Source organism: Dendropsophus ebraccatus, chromosome 4, assembly GCF_027789765.1.
Source record: "Dendropsophus ebraccatus isolate aDenEbr1 chromosome 4, aDenEbr1.pat, whole genome shotgun sequence".
Lineage (NCBI taxonomy): Eukaryota > Metazoa > Chordata > Amphibia > Anura > Hylidae > Dendropsophus > Dendropsophus ebraccatus.
The window spans coordinates 121,997,916-122,017,922 of NC_091457.1; the positions used below are offsets into that span (position 1 = coordinate 121,997,916).

General features: G+C 44.2%; 1 protein-coding gene across 1 annotated transcript in view; it reads right to left on the reverse strand.

Annotated features, from left to right (window-relative positions):
* The window catches only part of SLC25A26 (solute carrier family 25 member 26), a 102,607-nt gene extending 95,060 nt beyond the window's left edge, over window positions 1-7,547 (reverse strand). Inside the window, exons 1-2 of the mRNA XM_069966916.1 lie at window positions 7,334-7,547; window positions 5,524-5,680 (exon numbers count right to left, since the gene is read on the reverse strand). Coding sequence (XP_069823017.1) covers window positions 5,524-5,680; window positions 7,334-7,366 — 190 coding nt within the window. The 5' untranslated portion in view covers window positions 7,367-7,547. The remainder of the gene's footprint in view (window positions 1-5,523; window positions 5,681-7,333) is intronic.
* Between the last annotated feature and the right edge of the window lie 12,460 nt (window positions 7,548-20,007).

Here is a 20,007-nt window from a genome sequence, read left to right on the forward strand (position 1 = left end):
TGTCCTGGCCATCACTCAACTAAGATCACTATTACAGTGGTGCCTTGGATTAAGAGCATAATTGGTTCTGGGACCGAGCTTGTAATCCAAATCCACTCTTAAACCAAAGCAAAGCTTCCCATAAGAAATCACTGAAATGCAGACAATTTGTTCCACGCCCCCAAAAATAATGATTTATTATTCTGAATAACATGTAGAACAAATGAAACAAACATTTCGAAACCGCTGAATATGTGATATTATAAGTTACTGTACAGTATAGCAATCAGCATGTGGTGTATAATGTATAGTAACTGCATAACCCTGAAGAAACAGCAGCAGTTTGTAGACACAGAATGGAACTGCAGATCCTCATAAATGGTGAGGATGAGAAACACAAGGGCGGACAGAGACTGCAGGGAGCATGATGGAATGAGCAGGGCAGATGTGGGCACAGTATAGCAGCACTCTCTGTCAGTGGAGAAAGGGGTTACAGCTATGGAGATTACCTCCACAGTCCTGTCCTCTGATGTAATCCCCAGCCTGAAGTGGATGTGCTTTGATTTGGAAGGTGAGGGAGACTTCCTGGGTCAGAGTACAGGGCTGTAGAACATGCCCCTCCCCCCTCCCCCTCCCACACAGTACAGGGAGCTCTTAAACCAAAGCAATGCTCTTAAACAAAGTCACAATTTTGAAAAACTGTGAGCTCTTAAACCAAAAGGCTCTTAATCCAAGTTACTCTTAAACCAAGGTACCACTGTACATGTAAAGATGCGCAGTCAGTGGCTGATGATTTTTAGGCAAGATCAAAAGGCATTATCAGCCAATGACCGTTGACACGGGCTGATCATTGTCTTTATTACACACAGAGATAATATGCTTAATCGCCAGGTTATTGCTCCGTATAATAGGGCCCTATGTCATGGCATAGTAAATAGGACTAAGTGATGTTCAGCGACTGCCCAGACAAATAAGGGAAAGGGAGTCCAGGTGTGTATACTGCTGGCAAACAACCCAGCTCTGGTTCCACCTCCTAAAATGAAGAGGGTTTGAATCTGTATAGTCTGGAGGAAAGAAGGGAAAGGGGGGACATGATGGAAACCTTTAAGTATGTTAAAGGACTAAATAAGGTTCAAACTGAGCTCAAGAACGAGAGGACACAGTGAGAGGTTAGTTGGGGGAAAGATCAGAAGCAACGTGAGAATATATTATTTTACTGAAAGAGTAGTAGATACCTGGAACAAACTTCCAGCAGAGGTGGTTGGTAAATCTACAATAACAGAATTTAAACACGCCTTGGATAAACATACATCTATCCTAAGATAATAAGAAAGAAAATACTAAAAGGGCAGACTAGATGGACCCTGTGGTCTCTTTCTGTCGACAATCTTCTAGGTTTCTACTCTTCGGCTGAGACTAAAAATAGGTGCACATTCTAGCTCTGGGCACTTTTCTTTTTGATATTAAAGGGAAACAGTCACCATGAAAATTGTACCCAAGCTATCAGCATCATGTGATCGAGCAGAAGGCTTATATATTTTTCGATCCTAGCTAACAGACAGAAGTCGGAAAACACCAAGCTGAAAACCAGTTTCACAGGATTGTGGTTAATGACAGGTTACCCAGCATCTGTAAGCTTCCCACTCTCGCCCATGAAGCTGTTAGGTTGTCCCTGCAGGGCAGCCAAGTCTGCCAATCTTAATCACAAGATACCAAGATTGCATGAGGCCATTATAGGTATAGTATTTCTCCGTTCCCTATGCGTTTGCCCTGTCATGCTGACTTCTATCTTTTTCCTATACATGTTACTATCTGCATATCTAGTAGACGGCTGGAGTGGGGGGCAACAGGGAGGTAGGAACATGATAGTGCCATGGTCCAGCAAGTTTTGCCAATATGGCAAGAACCCTTTTAGATGTTATAATAGGAGCTGGAGCTAGGAAAGATGAGTATGTACAGTATAAAGACTGATTACCAGAAGAGGTGATTCCGTTTGTTTGAACCAAGTAGTGCCTATAGTAGTTCTATTAACTTACAAATCATGCCTAGGTATGATTTTTTTTACTGAGTATTTTTATTGTGTATTTATTATTTTATTGGTGTGTTTTTAGTGTGAATATTTATTCAACTAAGTTTATTGAATGTTTGATAGTAACCTCTGAGCCAGAAATGGAAGTGAAATGAGAAGGGTATTTAAAAGCTGTGAGTGTTGATGTATGTTAAAGGAAATCTGTCAATAGGTTTCTGAGGGCAGCATAAACTAGTGATAGAAATGCTGAACAGATCAATGTGTTAGGCTTCGTTCCCACTGAGCAAAATTAGAGGAACATGTTCATTCTTCAGCGCGGACAAAGCAGGAGCGCGTGCCTTCCATAGACTCCCATTATGAGAGGGAGGCTAACGGCATTCCGCGGCGGACAATTCCGCTAGTTTTGCTCAGTGGGAACGAAGCTTTATTTACATCAGTCAGTCTCCCGATGTGCAGAAGAATGGGCTTTGTACCACCCCTCACCTGCCTATACATAGCATAGATAGATAACTGCCAATCAGCTGCTGGTGGGCGGAGTTTTCTGCTTCTCATGGATATTGAGGACCACCGGGCTCATGCACATAACAGAGGGGATTTCTTATTGTCCATGTTGTTCAGGAAGATCTCTAGTACAGCTGCACAGAACAATGTAAGGGATACATCATTCTGTTCAGCTTCTCTGTCAGTGGTTCATGCTGCCCTGAGATAGGACACCTTAAACCTACTGACAGACTTTTTAAGCTTGAGAAAAGCTCTAGTTGATGGATGAGCCAAAACGAGTTGCTGCTATTCAATAAATTCCTGGCAACATTTTTGTCTCATTCTGGAGTCCACATTGCAACAGTACTAGTTTGGGCAGATTTGCATTTGTTCATTAGCGCTTGTTGGTCAAGAGCATAGCTACCTGCTAGGTGTGTGTGTGTGTGTGTGTATATATATATATATATATATATATATATATATATATATATATATATATATATATATATATATATATATATATATAATATACACACACACACATACATACATACATACACAGTATATATTTATTTATTATATATAATCACTGACAGTCTGGCTATTAAACCACGTGGCTGGTATCTCCTGTGTACTGCAAGTCACTTCCTTTATTTATTCGGACTGATATTAAGCGTCTTATAATACACAAGTGTTCTGCTGCAGCACGTCAGAGAGAACATAGGCTGTGCAAGAACTGGGCCGGTGCCACAATATTTCCAACATAAAGTCAGCCAATGCCACATCTGCCTCACACCCTGTTTATACAATGCAAAAGGGATACATGAGACCAGAAGTTCATCACAACATACTAATGTTTATTGTAAGATAAATATATTCACAAGTTACAGGTGAAATATGAGGAACACAAAGGGGGAGATTTATCAAAGGGGGTAACATTTAGTGCCCTATTACACCAACAGATTATCTGAGCCAAAGCCAGGAATGTACTATAAACAGAGAACAGGTGATAAAGGAAAGACTGAGATTTCTCCTCTTTTCAAATCCATTCCTGGTTTTGGCTTACAAAAATCTGTCAGACAATCTGTTGGTGTAATAGGGTCCTTAGACTGGTGTAAACTGATCACAGCTCTCCAACCTTTCACCAGAGCTGAAAGCTGAGATGAGATTGGCTGCTGTAGGCCGTTTGCGCCGGTCTATATTTTACACCCTTTGATAAATCTCCCCCATAGTGTCTGACAATAACCCAGGGTGCAGAGAGCAATGTGCTGCTACCTCAGCCAAGTACTAGCTCTAACAGTTACAAGAATATCACACCTGCGCAATTGCAAAAAAACATTTAAAAGTTAAAAATAATTGGTGACATTTATAGTGAGTAGGGCTAGCACCATCCAAGCATCAATTACTTTTTTTCTTCTTCTTTTGACGAATATTGCACACTTATCCTGGGATACTGTAATACTATTATAGCACTTTAGAGTCTTGCATTGGATATTCAGTACAATGTGTAATTTCATGTTCATAATAATAATATTAAATGTTTTTATTTGTATAGCGCCAACATAGTTTGTCAATTTTGGTCCCTGTCCCCATTAGGGCTCACAATCTAAGCTTGCCTATCTGTATGTTTTTGGGGGTGGGAAGGAAACCGCAGTAGCTGGAAAAAACCCACACAAAGACATAGAACACACAAGCTCTTTTCAGGTGTTGCCCTTGGTGGGATTTGAACCCAGGACCCCACCGGAGAGAACAGCTAGCAGCACCCTGGGCTATTGTCAGGGACTCTGTATTTTACACATTCTTAGGCCCCCTTCACACGTCCGGAAAAACCATCCGGATTTCCTATCAGGAGGTGATGCCGGCACCCCACCGCATGCCCCCCTCCCCCCCGGAAGAACTCACCTCATGCTGCTGCCGGGAACCAGGACAGGTGAGATCACAACCCCCCCCCCCCCAGGACTAAAACTCCCACCATGTCCTGCTGACAGGCCATGATGGGAGTTGTACTTCCGCAGCGTTTGGCCATCCAGGTTGCAGAAGTACAACTCCCATCATGCCCTTCCTACAGGTCATAATGGGAGTTGTACTTCTGCAGCCTGTGGTCATCCAGGTTGCAGAAGTACAACTCCCATCATGCCCTGCTGACAGGCCATGATGGGTGTTGTACTTCTGCAGCGTTTGGCCATCCAGGTTACAGAAGTACAACTCCCATCATGGCCTTCCTACAGGTCATGATGGGAGTTGTACTTCTGCAGCCTGTGGCCATCCAGGTTTGGAGTTACAACTCCCATCATGACCTGCAACCTGGGTGGCCACAGACTGAAGAAGTACAACTCCCATCATGACATGTCAGCCGGGCATGATGGGAGTTATAGTTCTGCAAGCTGTGGTCATCCAGTTTGCAGAACTTCATCTCCCATCATGTCCTATTCTTTTCTTCTGATCAGGAAATCCTGAAGGCTTTTCCTGATGGTTTCCTGAAGGTAAAAACTGATTACTGTCAGGAAATCCTGATACTTTCCTGATGACAGGTGTCCTGATCAGGATTTCCTTACAGTAAAAACTGACACGGACGTGTGAATGGGGCCTTATACTTGGTATGTGTCTTGTTGCTGTATATACATCACACATTGTGATCACGTGATAACTGTAACCTGTTCTGTGAGTGCACGTTGTGTTGCACGCCACTCTTTTTTTTATTTATTTTTTTACATTTTTGCTCAGAGAAATGTAGTATAATACCAAGCCGTGGCATCGGGGGAAGAGCCACCCGGGAGGTCCCTCTAACCTCTTCCAGCTCGGCTTGACTGATACATGTCTTTTCCTCTTTCTGTATAGGCAGAAACCCTTTAATCAGGTTGGCCGGGTGGGCAGTATAAAACAGATCCCTTAAGCTTGCTGCCAGCACTTTAGGTGCCCACCGTAACGTTGATATCTGTCATCTCTAATGGGTAGAGATAGATAAACCACACCCCGATTCCGTAAGCAAAAGACTCAACAAGAAACTTTCTCAATTCTAAGAAAAGAAATGTTACCATTGGGAAATGATCCAACAGCAGTGGAGGGAACGCCGGCGTAGATGCCACGGAAGCCACCAGATTTGGAGAATCCCTCAGGGCTTTGAAGTCTGGTTTTAATGGTGTCCAGGGGGAATAATATCAGGTCGACACACATACCCGCTGTCCCTCCGGCCTGGAAAATAAGCCAATAACGTTGAGCAGGAGTGATAGACCAAAGGCGTACCAAACAGTGCTGGTTTACTCTTGCACCATCAGGATACCTACAGCCCTGTTGGGAGATCCACCAGGTGAGTCAGAAGAGGGCGGAACAATCCTAGAACTTTGGATTAAAAACATGTTACAGGCCTGTTCCTCCATTGTACCTAATGAATTCCAATTTGGAAGTTGTCACAATTTTAAAGGAGACCCATCACCCCCGTGCAGGGGTGACAGGCTCCTGACCCCCCGTTACAGCCCTGTATACTCACCTGATCCCGCCAGGTCCCGCTTTTGGATCCGGTCAGGTCACGGAGATATCAGCTCCCGAAGCCCAGCGTGCGCGCTGACAGGAGAGTCCGATGCCCATAGAGAATAACAGAGCATCGGACTCCCCATTCATTCTCTATGAGCGTCGGACTCTCCTGTAAGCGCGCGCTGGGCTTCGGGAGCTGATATCTCCGTGACCCGACCGGATCCAAAAGCGGGACCCGACGGGATCAGGTGAGTATAGGGGGCTGTAACGGGGGGTCGGGAGCCTGTCACCCCGGCACGGGGGTTGACAGGTCCTCTTTAAATCAATCCTGGACAGATTTCTGGAAATTGTTGTATTGCATCAACTTATGCTGCGTTTACACGGAGCGATAATTCGCCCAATCGATCGTTTAACGATTTTGAAGCAACAAATTGGTTTTTATAACGATCAGCGGTTATGCTGCGTTTACACGGAACGATTATCGTTCGAATTTTCGCATAAACGATCGCATTTGAGCAATAATGGTACCGCGTAAACACAGTAAACGATCAAACAACGATCGAGAAATCGTTCATTTTCATCTTTCAACATGTCCTTAAATTGTCGTTCGCTGAAAATTCGCAGATCGCTTCGTGTAAAGTCTTTCACCGATTTACCCTATGTAAAAGATGGGCTTAAGCGATCTTAAAAATGATCGCAATAATGATTTTTTTACGAATTTTCAAACGATTTTTTAACAATTTATTCGTCTAAACGCTGATCGTTATAAAAACCAAATCGTTGCTTTAAAATTGTTAAACGATCGATTGGGCGAATTATCGCTCCGTGTAAACGTTGCATTAGATGAATAAATTGTTAGAAAAATCGTTATTGCGATCGTTTTTAAGATCGCTTAAGCCCATCTTTTACATAGGGTAAATCAGTTAAAGACTGTTTACACGAAGCGATCTGCGAATTTTCAGCGAACGACGATTTAAGAACATGTTGAAAGATCAAAATGAACGATTTCTCGCTCGTCGTTTGATTGCTTCCTGGGTTTACACTGTACGATTATCGCTCAAATGCAATCGTTTATGTAAAAATTCAAACGATAATCGTTCCGTGTAAACGCAGCATTACCCACCGCAATGCAGCCACATTCACTTCTATTTTATATTAGTGACACAGCAGCCTTAGCCAACATGGCAACTAATATATACCTGCACAATGCTGGCGTCTGTAGCATTCAGTGCTTATGGGACTACAACCCCCATCATGTGCACGTTAGGAGTTGTAGTCTGCAACAACTGGAGAGCCAGGGGTTACTGTACAACCTCCTCTCAGACAGTGCCAGCCCCAGCAGTGGGCAGAGGAGCGGTGCCAGGCTGTACTCACCAGCAGAGAGGTGAAGTAGTCTCTCCGCTCCATGTCACACGCCGCGGCAGCTTCGCCCTCCACTCGCACATAGCGCACACTGCACTCACATGTTCTGTACAGGCATCAACACAGGGTGACCTGTAACCGCGGACGAAAGGCTCCTATCCCTCGGGGATCACTGCTCCCAGCAAATAAATCCCGGGTCTAAAGCCGATTCTAACCCGGGGTTAGTATACGTTTGGCCTCGTACTGTCACTATAACCCCGCCCCTTAGACATAGACGCTAGGAGGTGATTCAAAGCTAAGATTCCGTCTTCAGTGCAGGCGCCATTTTGGTGAAGCCCTCTTCTAGCCTCTTCTTGTAAATATTAGATCAGGCGGGAGTGACTTTTTGATGCAGCTTTACAAGTTAATTTCGGAATATTTAACTTGTTTAGACATGACTGTGCTTTTTTGTTTGTTAGTTTTTGTTTTTTTTTAAATTTGCTTTCTCTTTTTTTCTTTTTCGGCAGCAGTCACAGATATAGGGTTAAATGAATTCTATTGCTAAAAGCTCTGTTCACGTTAATAGATCTGTTTATACACATAATTATGTTGGCTTATAAGGCGTTATTATTGTCTTAAAAAATACAAAAACAGGAAATCTTGAAGGACTAGCAAGCTTGTCAGTGTGAACATGGTTCTAAAAGGGTTGACTGGGCCTGATCAGTCGTTGGCTGGTGCCTGATGGGAGATTTGTAAGGCAGGCAGTCATTGCTAAAGCCATTAGCATCGCTATGGGAACACAGCCCTCCCACCATGCCCTCCTAATACATTGTATTGTTCCCCACCTGAAAATCACAAAGCACCACTCTCTGTGTACTTGGAAACCCAAAAATACACTTGTTTAGCTAGGTTCACACTAAGTTTTTGCAATCCGTTTTTTTTTTCAGCCGTTTTTTGCAAAAAACGGATGAAAAAAACATGCATTTGTGTGCATCCATTTTGATCCGTTTTTCAATTGACTTCCATTGTAAAAAAAACAGATCCGTTTTTTTAACGGACACAAAAGTAGCTACGTTTTTGTGTCCGTTAAAAAACCGGATCCGTTTTGATCCGTTTTTTTTTTTTTACAATGGAAGTCAATAGGAAAAAAAGGGGATCAAAACTGATGCAAACAAATGCATCCGTTTTTTTCATCCTTTTTTTGCAAAAAACGGATGAAAAAAACGGATTGCAAAAATGCAGTGTGAACCTAGCCTTTTTAAGCCTTTTTTTTTTTTTTTTTTTTAAGCCTTTTTCAGCATGTTTATGAAAATCAGGTCAGGCCTAGCAGTGTTTTAGGCAGTGGCATCGCATTAAGATTAAGATTAAGGCATTAAGATTTTTTTCCTCACAGACTTTTTGGAAAATGAAAGGTGGAATCAGATTAGTTGCTAGGGGCAACTGAGCCAGTTTCACTTTACACCATACTTGATAAATCTCCCCCATAGTGTTTATGATCATTGACAGCCAATATTTCACAATAAAATCCTGTAGTGGAAACATAGCCTTAAAGGGTTTATGCACAAAAAAGCTTCAAAATGCCCCCCTGTTATGACTCTTTATGCTCTGTTTGTGGTGTCCCACCACGGGTGTTGCTTGTCTTTACACCCCTCACAAAGGCCTGTACTTCAAAGTAGTAGTGGTAACGAAGTAGTACCTAAGTTTTGCCACTAGATGTCGCTAGTATGTATATTGTATGTTTAAGTACTACACAGCTGTAGGTAACTAAAGGGTTATTGTCTTCAGGAACTGTGAAACAAAAAGAGGCTCTCTTATCTACCTATCTCTATCCTTCTCTTACTCTTGCACTCTCTTCTTACTCACTCACAGCACATATTATATATGCTGTAGGAAGTTGTCACATGGAGAAAGGAAGTGTAGCCACACCTTTAGTGAGTCTTACTCTGGTTTCTGTAGAGAAAGGACGCAAGCCAGAACGGTCCCTACAGTGGTCAAGTTGGGCCCTGGCTTATGCCAGGTCCCCTGTTAGAGGACGTGTCCAGTGTAGTCTGAGGTGTGGTAGTGGACGCACATACATAGGACGCGAGAACACTCTTTTCTAAAAAGTAGCATTTATACACACTATGCAGTGCTAAATGCTCACCAAGAGGACAAAGTCAGGGATCACCCTAGCCCACGCCGTGAACAAGTCTAAAGGTACAGGACAGTATTCTGAAGAAAGAGGAACAGCGCACTGATTGGCCGGGCGGAACGTGTCGGGAGCCGCTGAAGCAAGCAGGAGCGGGGACCTGGTAATGTATATCCTACCCGCCCCCCTGCAGCCCCGATCGCCCCGCAGCCCCCGGCCGCTGCGTTTTTGCAGTGAGACTCGCTGCAGATCCTGGCCCTATACTTTCAATAGCAGAGAAACTCGCAGCAGGGATGTACATCCCTGCTGCGATTTTGTCTGCAGCCCGCCCCATTAACCCCCCGGCCGCCGGACATTATACATTACCAGGTCCCCGCTCCTGCTTGCTTCAGCGGCTCCCGGCACGTTCCGCCCGGCCAATCAGTGCGCTGCCCCGCCGCAGCGCACTGATTGGCCGGGCGGGCCGTGAAGACACCGGGAGCCCCGAAGCAAGCAGGAACGGGGATGGGGCGGGCTGCAGACAAAATCGCAGCAGGGATGTACATCCCTGCTGCGAGTTTCTCTGCTATTGAAAGTATAGGGCCAGGATCTGCAGCGAGTCTCCCTGCAAAAACGCAGCAAGGAGACTCGCTGCAGATCCGGCAAGTGGGTTTGTAATCTAAATGTAGAATAAAATACATCTACAAATACTAAACAATTACTGCTTTAGAAACAATGACTCAGGAATAAGTTGGTCCGTCTTTTTGAGTAATCATGACTAGCAGACAATGGCGAACAGATATAATGCTCACCCCTCCAGGTTCCTGCTGTGCTCTGTCCTCTTCTGGTCAGGTCTGAATGGTGTATAATGTAGGCAAAGCTAATCACTGCCCTGTCAGCATTATACAGAAGTGCCAAGCACAGGGCTCCCTTCCTCCTGTCAGAGCTCTATTCAGTTGTGTCTACGATGTGCTGATACAATTGAATAGAAAGAGAGAGCTGCTCACTGCAATACCCCCCAACCGACTGTCACCTTCACAGCTTATTCAGAAGAACTGCTCTGCAGGGCATCAGTCAGGGGCCCATTAGAGGACCAGATGTTCTGCATTGCAGTGCCATTTGACAGCGGTGTATGACACCGTGGGTTGCTTGGATGGCCATGTGCCCTCCTGGAGCTTCAGGCCCCAGGCGGCTGCCCATACCACCCATATTATAATCCGCCCCTGAATATGGTGTATGTGTGTAATGTGTCTGTATATGTGTGTGTGATTTGTTTGTCTACATAGTCATAATTTTTTGACTACTTCCTAATTTCGATGTTGGCAGTGTGTAGAAGATCATGAAGGAAGTCACATGTTGTGATCTGGCTTGGTGGGTATATAAGGTGTGTTAATAGATGTCTGCACCTGTGCTAACAAAGCTGCAATTTTCATGGCAGTGTTAGCTTCGGACCTTGGGTTGCTTTCTCCAATTGATCACATTTTCTGCTTCAAAGGGATGTCAAAATCAAATTCTGTTTTATTTCCTATGCAAATACAATGGGTGACAATGGAAAAACAACAAACAATTACTTGAGCATTAGGGCCTAGAATGTATGCCAGGCAAGAGGTTAATAAATCCATGTTTTGAAGGGTTTTTTTTTTTTGCACAAATGGTCTGCTATAGACCCCTATTATATGGTTTTATAGCCTATAGGTTTTATACATTTATTCAGTCAGAGTGCGCTTTACTTATTGCCGGTAACTTCCAGAGGTCGCCGTTTTCTTTTGCTCGCTCTGACCTTGAATGTAGCTTCAATTTATCAGGTGCTGGATGCATCTTGTTGATGTCTGTCAGACCCTTCGAAAAAAAATCCAACAGCAAATGTTCTCGTCACTTCTGAACAAAAGGGCGACTGTAGAGCTTTCTTCATGTGTGAATAGAAGGCCCCTTGGGAAATATAGTTGTTACAGAACTGACCTGGCTCCTGTCGTGGAGGGAGATGTTATTGCTTGCGTCTGTCATTTTAGTAAATGAGGAGACACCGAGATGATAGAATAAATGCAACTGCGCTGGGTTTAATTTATAAAGGAGAGAAAAAAAAATGTAGATATGTAGAACAATTCAGGCAGATGTGAGGAATTTCAGCATTCATTGTGCTAACAATACAGGCTCTGTTCACATCTGCAGTCACATTTCCATTCTTCTGCTATAGGAGGCGAAAAACAAAAGTGACCTCAGGCCTGCATTTGTCACATGAAGGACACCTATTGTGTCCGATAGACCCCACTAACTTTAATGGGGATTCTGTGTGATGGTATCCGTCATTTTGCCAGAAAAAGTGGAGAATCTGCAATGAAGACTCCTAACGCAGATTTGGACAAAACCTTATCTAATCAATTAATTGCTTATTGCATAGCTGAATGGGGCAATTGCCCCAGGACTTCAACCCCATAGGTACCACACCATGCCGTAGTATTATTTTGGAGTTTTCACACATTGTTATTTGGGCACTACTACTATATGGCGCTATTATGTGAGCAGTGTGGTACTGCTATTTTCCTGGGCACTGTCATCATTATAGAGATCCTATGAACTATTTTATAGATCAGTGTAGAAGTTATTCGACAGGGAGAAAGAGGTTGGGCTCTGACTATTATCTATTGTGGAAGGTGCCCAACAGTAGAAGGCACCCATGCTCACTGACAGTTTGTGGCGCCCCCCTTTTTGCTCCCCCCTCTTCGATTTTCCCGCTAGAAATTGTTGCATCTGAGAAGGGAGAGGTAAATGTTCTTTACTCTAAGACTGGCGGATGCCAAGTAGCCTCTAAGAAAGCGGTCCAGGGGTGTCAGGCCTATCAGCGTTGGGCTCAGCTCCCAAGATATTAAGTGTATGTAGCCTTACCTCAGCCTTCCTCCCCCCATTCCTCCATCTTTCCATTGTCAAGATTGTATTGGAGTTGTGTTTTATGGTATTTCAAGTGTCAGCTGGCAGATTTTAACCTGATAAGCAGGTGAGCAGTGGTAAAGCCGACCTGTGTGGCAGGAGTCTGCTGTGGCATAACCCTTACTACCCTTCTCCAATGTTTGGCACTATTTGCCCGTTTGGTTAGTGTTTACAGTTCGGCACTGTGTGCCCTTTAAATATGTTTACAAAATTCTTGCAAATAAAAGCTGTGGCTGGTCACCAGCCAGCAAAGGAAGTAAATGTCTGAAATGTTTGGTGGAGGGTTGGTCCTTAGCTGCTTGGTTGGTTGGGCCTATATGCTGTCTGACCTGTGCAGAAGTCAACAGGGAGGAGGCCTGGCTTTAAAGGAGAAGTCCAGCGAAAATTTTTATTAAAGTATTGTGTTGCCCCCCAAAAGTTATACAAATCACTAATAGACACTTATTACAGGAAATGCTTATAAAGTGCTTTTTTCCCTGCACTTACTACTGTATCAAGGCTTCACTTCCTGGATAAAATGGTGATGTCACGACACGACTCCCAGAGCTGTGCAGGCTGTGGCTGCAGAAGAGGATGATGGCACAGAGATGCTCAGTGTCCCTCCAGTGCCCTGTGTCCCTCAGTATCACCCTGCCATCATCCTCTCCAGCAGCCACAGCCCGCACAGCTCTGGGAGTCGGGTCGTGACATCATCATTTTATCCAGGAAGTGAAGTCTTGATGCAGTAGTAAGTGCAGGGAAAACAGCACTTTATGTGCATTTCCTGTAATAAGTGTATATTGGTGATTTGTATAACTTTTGGGGGGCAATACAATACTTTAATAAATTTTTTTGCCAGACTTCTCCTTTAACATTAGCGGCCTGATCACATCTTATCTGTACCCTGGTGTCACCACTGTTATCCTGTCTGTGATGATAAGAAGGACACTGGAGGGAAGTTTAAGACCTAGTGGCCGGAATTAAAACTGCAAGATTTTATTTTAAACTATAGATAGTAAAATGAAAAATTTGAAAAATTATCAATTTACATAATGCTTCCATAATGTAGAACAATGCTTTTATTCTCCACTGCACAGTGTCAGAGAGGCACCCTACCCCTGGCTTGGGGCTCAGCTTCCAGATCATTGTCAATAAAGCAGGGGTAAGGATGGGAAGGGAGCAGAAGTGCTGTGATAATAGCAAATGTGAACGTAACCTTAGGCTTTATTATCAAGCCTGCTTATCTAGCTAGCTTGGTGTATACTTTGTACATTGATAAATAACATGACATTTAAAGGGCCAATAGGTCAACTTCAACAAAGCGGCCTTAGCTGACAGCAGGATATTAGTTGCTGTAAGTTGTGGTACTGACCTCTGGGGTGATGGATTCTGAACTGTCTGCTGTGTTTATGAACTGACTGACAGAATGACAAGAATAACAGACTACAATATGTACTGCACAATATATATAACACAGCGCTGACAGGGGATGCGAGTATCTTTCAGAATGATTTGGGGTTTTTTAGAGATAAAATACATTGAAGCATTTATAATTAAAAAGAAAAAAAAATGGAGTTTCAGGAGTGTCAAACTTGCGGCCCTGAAGCCATTACAAAACTACAATTTCCAGGCATGGCTGTCCAGTTAGAGTGGTCAGTATTCACACTGCTGCCCAGGAGAAGATTTCTATTCTATCTGTAATGTTAGACAGAGAATTCCTCAAATGAAACAATTTGTGATAATGTGAACTTGCACAGGAAGTGTGAGAGGTGGTGTAGCACAAGGCCGGCTTGGTGCAGTAGTGCTTTGTGGTTCTTTGCTAACCCAATGTTCTTTGTGCAATGCACAATCTTTGTCAGGTAGCTTTTTCAGTAATGCAAAGTATGACCATGTTCACACAACGCAAGTTTCTTAGTTCCTTTAGCACAATGTAAGTTCCATACTAATCACGGCGGTTGCAACAACGACCGTGATTAGTATGAAACTTATGTTGTGCTGAAGGCTCAGGGAATCCTGACCAGAGTGTATGCACATAGTATACACTCCGGCCGGGATCCCTAGCGGTGCCGCGAGAAACTGACATATCAGTTTTCAGTGGCCGCTATTCAATGAATAGCGGCCACAGAAAACCCTGTCAGTTCACACAATGGAGTGTGCGGCTCCGGATGCTCCATTGGGTGCAGTGGGGGGCTCTGAAGCGGCCTCGCACGGATGCGCCCGCATCACAACTCAGCGGCACTAAAGATCATCAGGAACGGCTGGTCTCTTACCAAGTGTGAACATAGCCTACAGGCGAATGACTTCTAACAATACTACTTCTGTGAAACAACTATTCAACTGTGCAGCTTAAAGTGACACTGTCACCCCCTTTGTGCATTCTGACATCTCTACACAGGTGTAAAGGGTAAATTTAGCGTTTTTCATACTTTATTTTATACCATACGTCATGGTGCTTGTTCAAGTTAAAAGTAATCTTTTATCAACTGCAGATTGTTAAGTGGCGGGGCCTCACAGCATTAGTGCCACTTAGCCCCGCCCAAAATGCCACAGTTGGCCCCGCCCCTCACCAGCCATTGGAACAGGCTGGCCTAAAGGTCTAGGCCCCACCCCGTCTAGGTCAGCCCACCAATGGCTGCCAAGGGGGCGGGCCAACAGTGGTGTTGTGGCCGCGGGGCTAAGTGGCGCTAATGCCATGAGGCCCCGCCCACTTAACACAACAGTTTATAAAAGATGACTTTTTACTTAAACAAGCACCATGACGTATGATATAAAATAAGGTGTGAAAACTGCTAAATTTACCCTTTACACCTGTGTAGAGAAGTCAGAATGCACAAAAGGGGGTGACAGTGTCACTTTAATGTTACTAAGGGTGAGATTGTTGCTAGGCAGCCCAGTAAAGGGGTACTCCAGAGAAATAAAATGTTTTTAAATCAACTAGTGTCAGAAAGTTTTAAAAATTTGTAAATAACCTCTATAAAAAAAAAATCTCAAGTCTTCCAGTACTTATCAGCTGCTGTATGTCCTGCGGGAAGTGGTGTATTAGTTCCAGTATGACAGTACTGTCTGCTGTCACTGTTCAGAGCAGTAGCAAATCCCCATAGAAAATCTCTACTGCTCTGGACAGTTCCTGTCATGAACAGAGGTGGCAGCAGAGAGCACTGTGTCAGACTGGAAAGAATACACCACTTCTTGCAGAGCATACAGCTGCTGTACTGGAAGAGGTCATTTACAACTTTAAATAACTTTCTGACACCAGTTGATTTTAAAAAAATTCAGCAATTACGGACAATTTCAGGGCCCATTGATTTCTATTGGGCTGTCCACACTGTCGGTAAATTTATGGATCCGTAATCTGCAAAAATCACTGACATGCCCTATAGCGGACAGTAATTGTGGCACGGACACACCAACCTGAAGTCTATGGGATGCATATTTCTAGTTAGTATCATTATTTTGACCATTTCTCCTTTTTTTTACTTCACACTTTTTCGGATCCACAAAAAATATGGACACATTACGGATGCATTTTTGCAGACACAATATACAATCCTGAAAAACTACTGAACATACTGACTAAAGTTAGGCACAGCAAAAGAATCCTTAAAGCGTAACTGTCATTTCAGGGTCATTTTTCTGAAAACATTAAATATCAACAGTACAAGCGATTTTAAGAAACTCTGTAATAGGTTTTATGTACTAAAAGAGTTTCCTTCTGTACTGAAAAAGCAATCTCCCAGCCTCCCCCCTCACATCAGAAGCAGCAGGATTTCTGTGTCCATTATGTGGCTATGGAGAGGGGAGGGGCTGTTAGGAGTGACTGAGCACGGAGCAGTCCTGCACAGCACAACACCCTGCAATCTTCTCTTAGTAAGTTCATAGAGAAGCACTGACCTTTCTGACACCTGAATTTAGCGTCTTAGGTGCCCAGAGAGTCTACAAACAGCTGACCTTCATGTCACCTCTTCCTGCTCCCTCATCTCCCTCAGCCCCTCCCCCCTTCATAGGCTTACAATGGAGAGAGCAGAGCCCGTCTTCACTGGCTTCTCTGTAATGAAGACGTGTTTGCCTGATAATGCACAGATAAGAAGTCAGGGGGGGAGGCTGGGAGATTGCTTCTTGAGTACAGAAGGAGGCTTTTTTGGCTGATGAAACCTATTACAGAGTTTCTTAAAATCGCTTATACTACTGATTTCTGCAATAAAAAAAAACATGACAGTTACTTTTTAAGTCTTACTAGACTGGCCAATTTCCCTTCTGTAGAATAGAAAGACGTGCTTCAGTAAAACTCAGGGGAAACTGCAGGGGCTTTTCTCAGTGTGGACTGTGGGTAGTCGTGACAGATTAAAAAAGACCAAGTTTCAGTATCTGGCTCTAATCGGTAAGAGAAAATCTAGGCGAAACCATTTAAGCTAGGACTATACACCAGTGTGTCAGATCCTCTGGTAATACATCTTCTCTTTCTGTTATTATTATCCCAATGGCTCTTGCCATACATTGAGAATATTCAATATAGTTGTTGGCACAAACTATCACAATGCTTCATTATGGTTGTATATCATGGAACTAGGAAAGATCCCCAGAGACATCTTGGGGGTAGGACATCTGCCCTAACCTTGACAACAACTGGAGTTTCACTTTAAATGTTTTCTTTGCTTTCTATATCTCCGCGTAGCATGTTGATTTTATTCATCACTTTGTGTCGCTGGAACGTCCCATTTGCATTTAGAAGCCGCAACCTTTTGTTCTTCTGTTACCTGATCCTTACTTTAATGAATAACCCTGACTTAATGCTATGCACCTATTATTAATCTTCCTGATGAGTCCCCTAGTGAACTTCCATTGACCTAAAAATCTGTGACTACTGAGAGGACACAGCCACACAGCAATCTGTTGTGTCCTGCTGCTGAATGTGCACATAATGGATCTCAGATAAACCTCCTTATGTTTTATTCCAGCTTGAAAACAATTCGGAGCAATGTGTGTGAGGCAGATAAGTGCGTTCTCCGATTGAGGTCTAATTAGAAACAAAAATTACCGACCCAAACAATTCATTTGTTATCAAATAGATTGCCAGCGGTTAGTAAGATTTACCCCTAGAGGGTGGTTATGGTCAAGTACAGTTTGAGGCCATGTTCACACAATGTTATGTAATGTGTGTTTATAACGGATGTTCTTTTCACTGAAAAGAACGGCCACTGGTAATGAGATCAATACATTGGCATTGATTTCAATGCAGCAACAGCCATAATGTATTCACACAGTATAGACTACGGCTGTTGTTGAACTGCGACCACAGAAAATAATGATAATGTCTATCTTCTACGGCCGCAGTTTGGCAAACAGTAGAAAAAAGCTGTGCACACAATGTAAAGTACGGCTGCCGGCAATACTTTACATTGTGTGCAATGCTTAATTGGATTGCGGGCACACCCAAAGGTGCCTGCAATCAAAATAGAAATAAAATAATGTTAATCTGGCTGATCTTGCAGTTTTGACTGGGTGAACATGCAAACCAGCGGCCATTGTCAATACAGTGTGTGAGTGTAGCCTACGCTTTACTAACACAAGACACAATCTTCAGACCATAATATAAGATTAACAGACTTCTGTAAAACCCCACTGTACCATCTGATTTTATATGAATGTGGTGCAGACACTATAGAAGAAGGGCAGCAGTACTAGACATAACCTTAGTTGCCAGTCAAGGTAGAAGAGTTGCCCCAGAACCCTGACTCGGCTATCTTCATCAAGCCATTGAGTTAAATGTTGTGGCAGTGTGCATGTCCGACCACTGCTTTACTCAACTAGGGTACAGGACTATTGTTTTTGTGATCTGTGGGGGTTCCAGCTGTGAGAGTCCAAACAATCAGTGTCCTAATGGGGAAGACAAGAAAACTAAACATAGTCTAATATTTAAAAAAAAAAAATGTTGGCCTATCCTGCATTGCATTTGGGGCTGGCTGACCATGTAATGTGTATGGTGGTTCCCAGCGTTCCCCAACAGCAGATTTTGGGGAATAGAAGAGTTGAGTATGTTGGATTTTATGTCTGTGACAGCCGCTTTCTCCTCTCTGCTAATTGAGAACACATGCCTGCTTGGAAGATCTGATTGTACATACAGTATGTATGGGGGATCTGGAAAAATACAGTGGGTACAATAGTAACTAGAGAAGCAAGCATTGGTCATTGGAGCCAAGGATACCAATATCTGCTGCAAACCCAAAAAGCAGGGTGGAAAGTTATCTTTATACCATACCATCCCATTTTAATTTGAGTCATCTACAGTAACCTTTCCAGTCTCATCTATTCACAATCATCTCTCTTTTTCGCCCTTCCCCAGGGCAGCATAGACATCTTGCATAGTATATAGACATTATCATCCCACACATTTCAGAGTTGAAGGGTGCAACTTGGAATTCATCAGTAAACAGAGTTCATCAATGTCAAAGTTAAGATTAGTCAAGTTAGCAAAGCTGAATTTCGAGAAAAGCCAAAGACTCATGCCTAGGGCACATGGTTATAGGTGTGCTGGTACATATGTTGTCAATCATTGCTTCTTTTTATTATGTGTAGTTGTGGAATAATCTTTGAATCCCACTGCTAATAGACGAGACTACAGAAAAATAGGAAAGTCTTATTTTATAGCATTGATTGGTTTCTATACTCCAGTGCTACAAAAACATGGCCACTTTCCCCCTACTGTTGTCTCCAGTTTGGGTGGGGTTTTGAAACTCAGTTCCATTGAAGTAAATGGAGCTTAATTGCAAACCGCACCTGAACTGGAGACAACAGTAGGGGGAAAGTGGCCATGTTGTTGTAGCGCTGGATAACCTCTTTAACATCAATCAGCAGACAATAGGCCACAAGGTGTGATCCATCCAGCGCAGTAGAAAAGGAAACATCTGGTTTCTTAAGCAGATGTGCTGTCCATAAGGACTGCATCTGTATGCGAGGAAGCAACTGTCACGGCCGCGGCGGCGTCCCGCGTTCCGGGCCGCCGCCGCGACCGCTTCCTGCCCCATGCAGCAGCCGGTGTCCATAGTCGGGGACCCGGCGCTGCTATCACCTCGGCCCCGGGGGGCGCCTCACCTCTCCACGCTCCTGTCTCCCGCTGTGCCGGCCGGCGCGCGCGTCCCCGCCTCCTAGGGCGCGCGCGCGCCGGCTGTCTCAGATTTAAAGGGGCAGTGCGCTCCTAATTGGTAGTTGCACCTAATCACTCCCCTATAAATCCCAGCATGCCCTGTCCCCTGTGTTGGAGCCTCTACATGCTTCCCATAGCGTTTGGCCCAGCTCCCTGTTGTTCCTGTGTCCTGTCCGTTACCTGGTCCCAAGTCCCTGTTCCTGAGTCCTGTCCGTTACCTGGTCCCAAGTCCCTGTTCCTGAGTCCTGTCCGTTACCTGGTCCCAAGTCCCTGTTCCTGGTTCCCGTTTCCCTGTCACTCCACCTGTTCCCGTGTCCAGCCTGTCACGTGCGCTCTCACCTGCAGACCATTGCCTGTGCCATCTCCTGCCACGCCTCGCCTGCCGACACCAGCAACCAAGCCAGGGGTAGCGACCTGGGGGTCGCCTGCCGCAGCAAGTCCATCCCGCCTTGCGGCGGGCTCTGGTGAAGACCAGCGGCCCCTTAGACTCCGCTCCCTGGTGAGGTTTGTGCCATCGCTGGTGCCGGTCCAGTGGATCCACTACTCCAGGCGTTA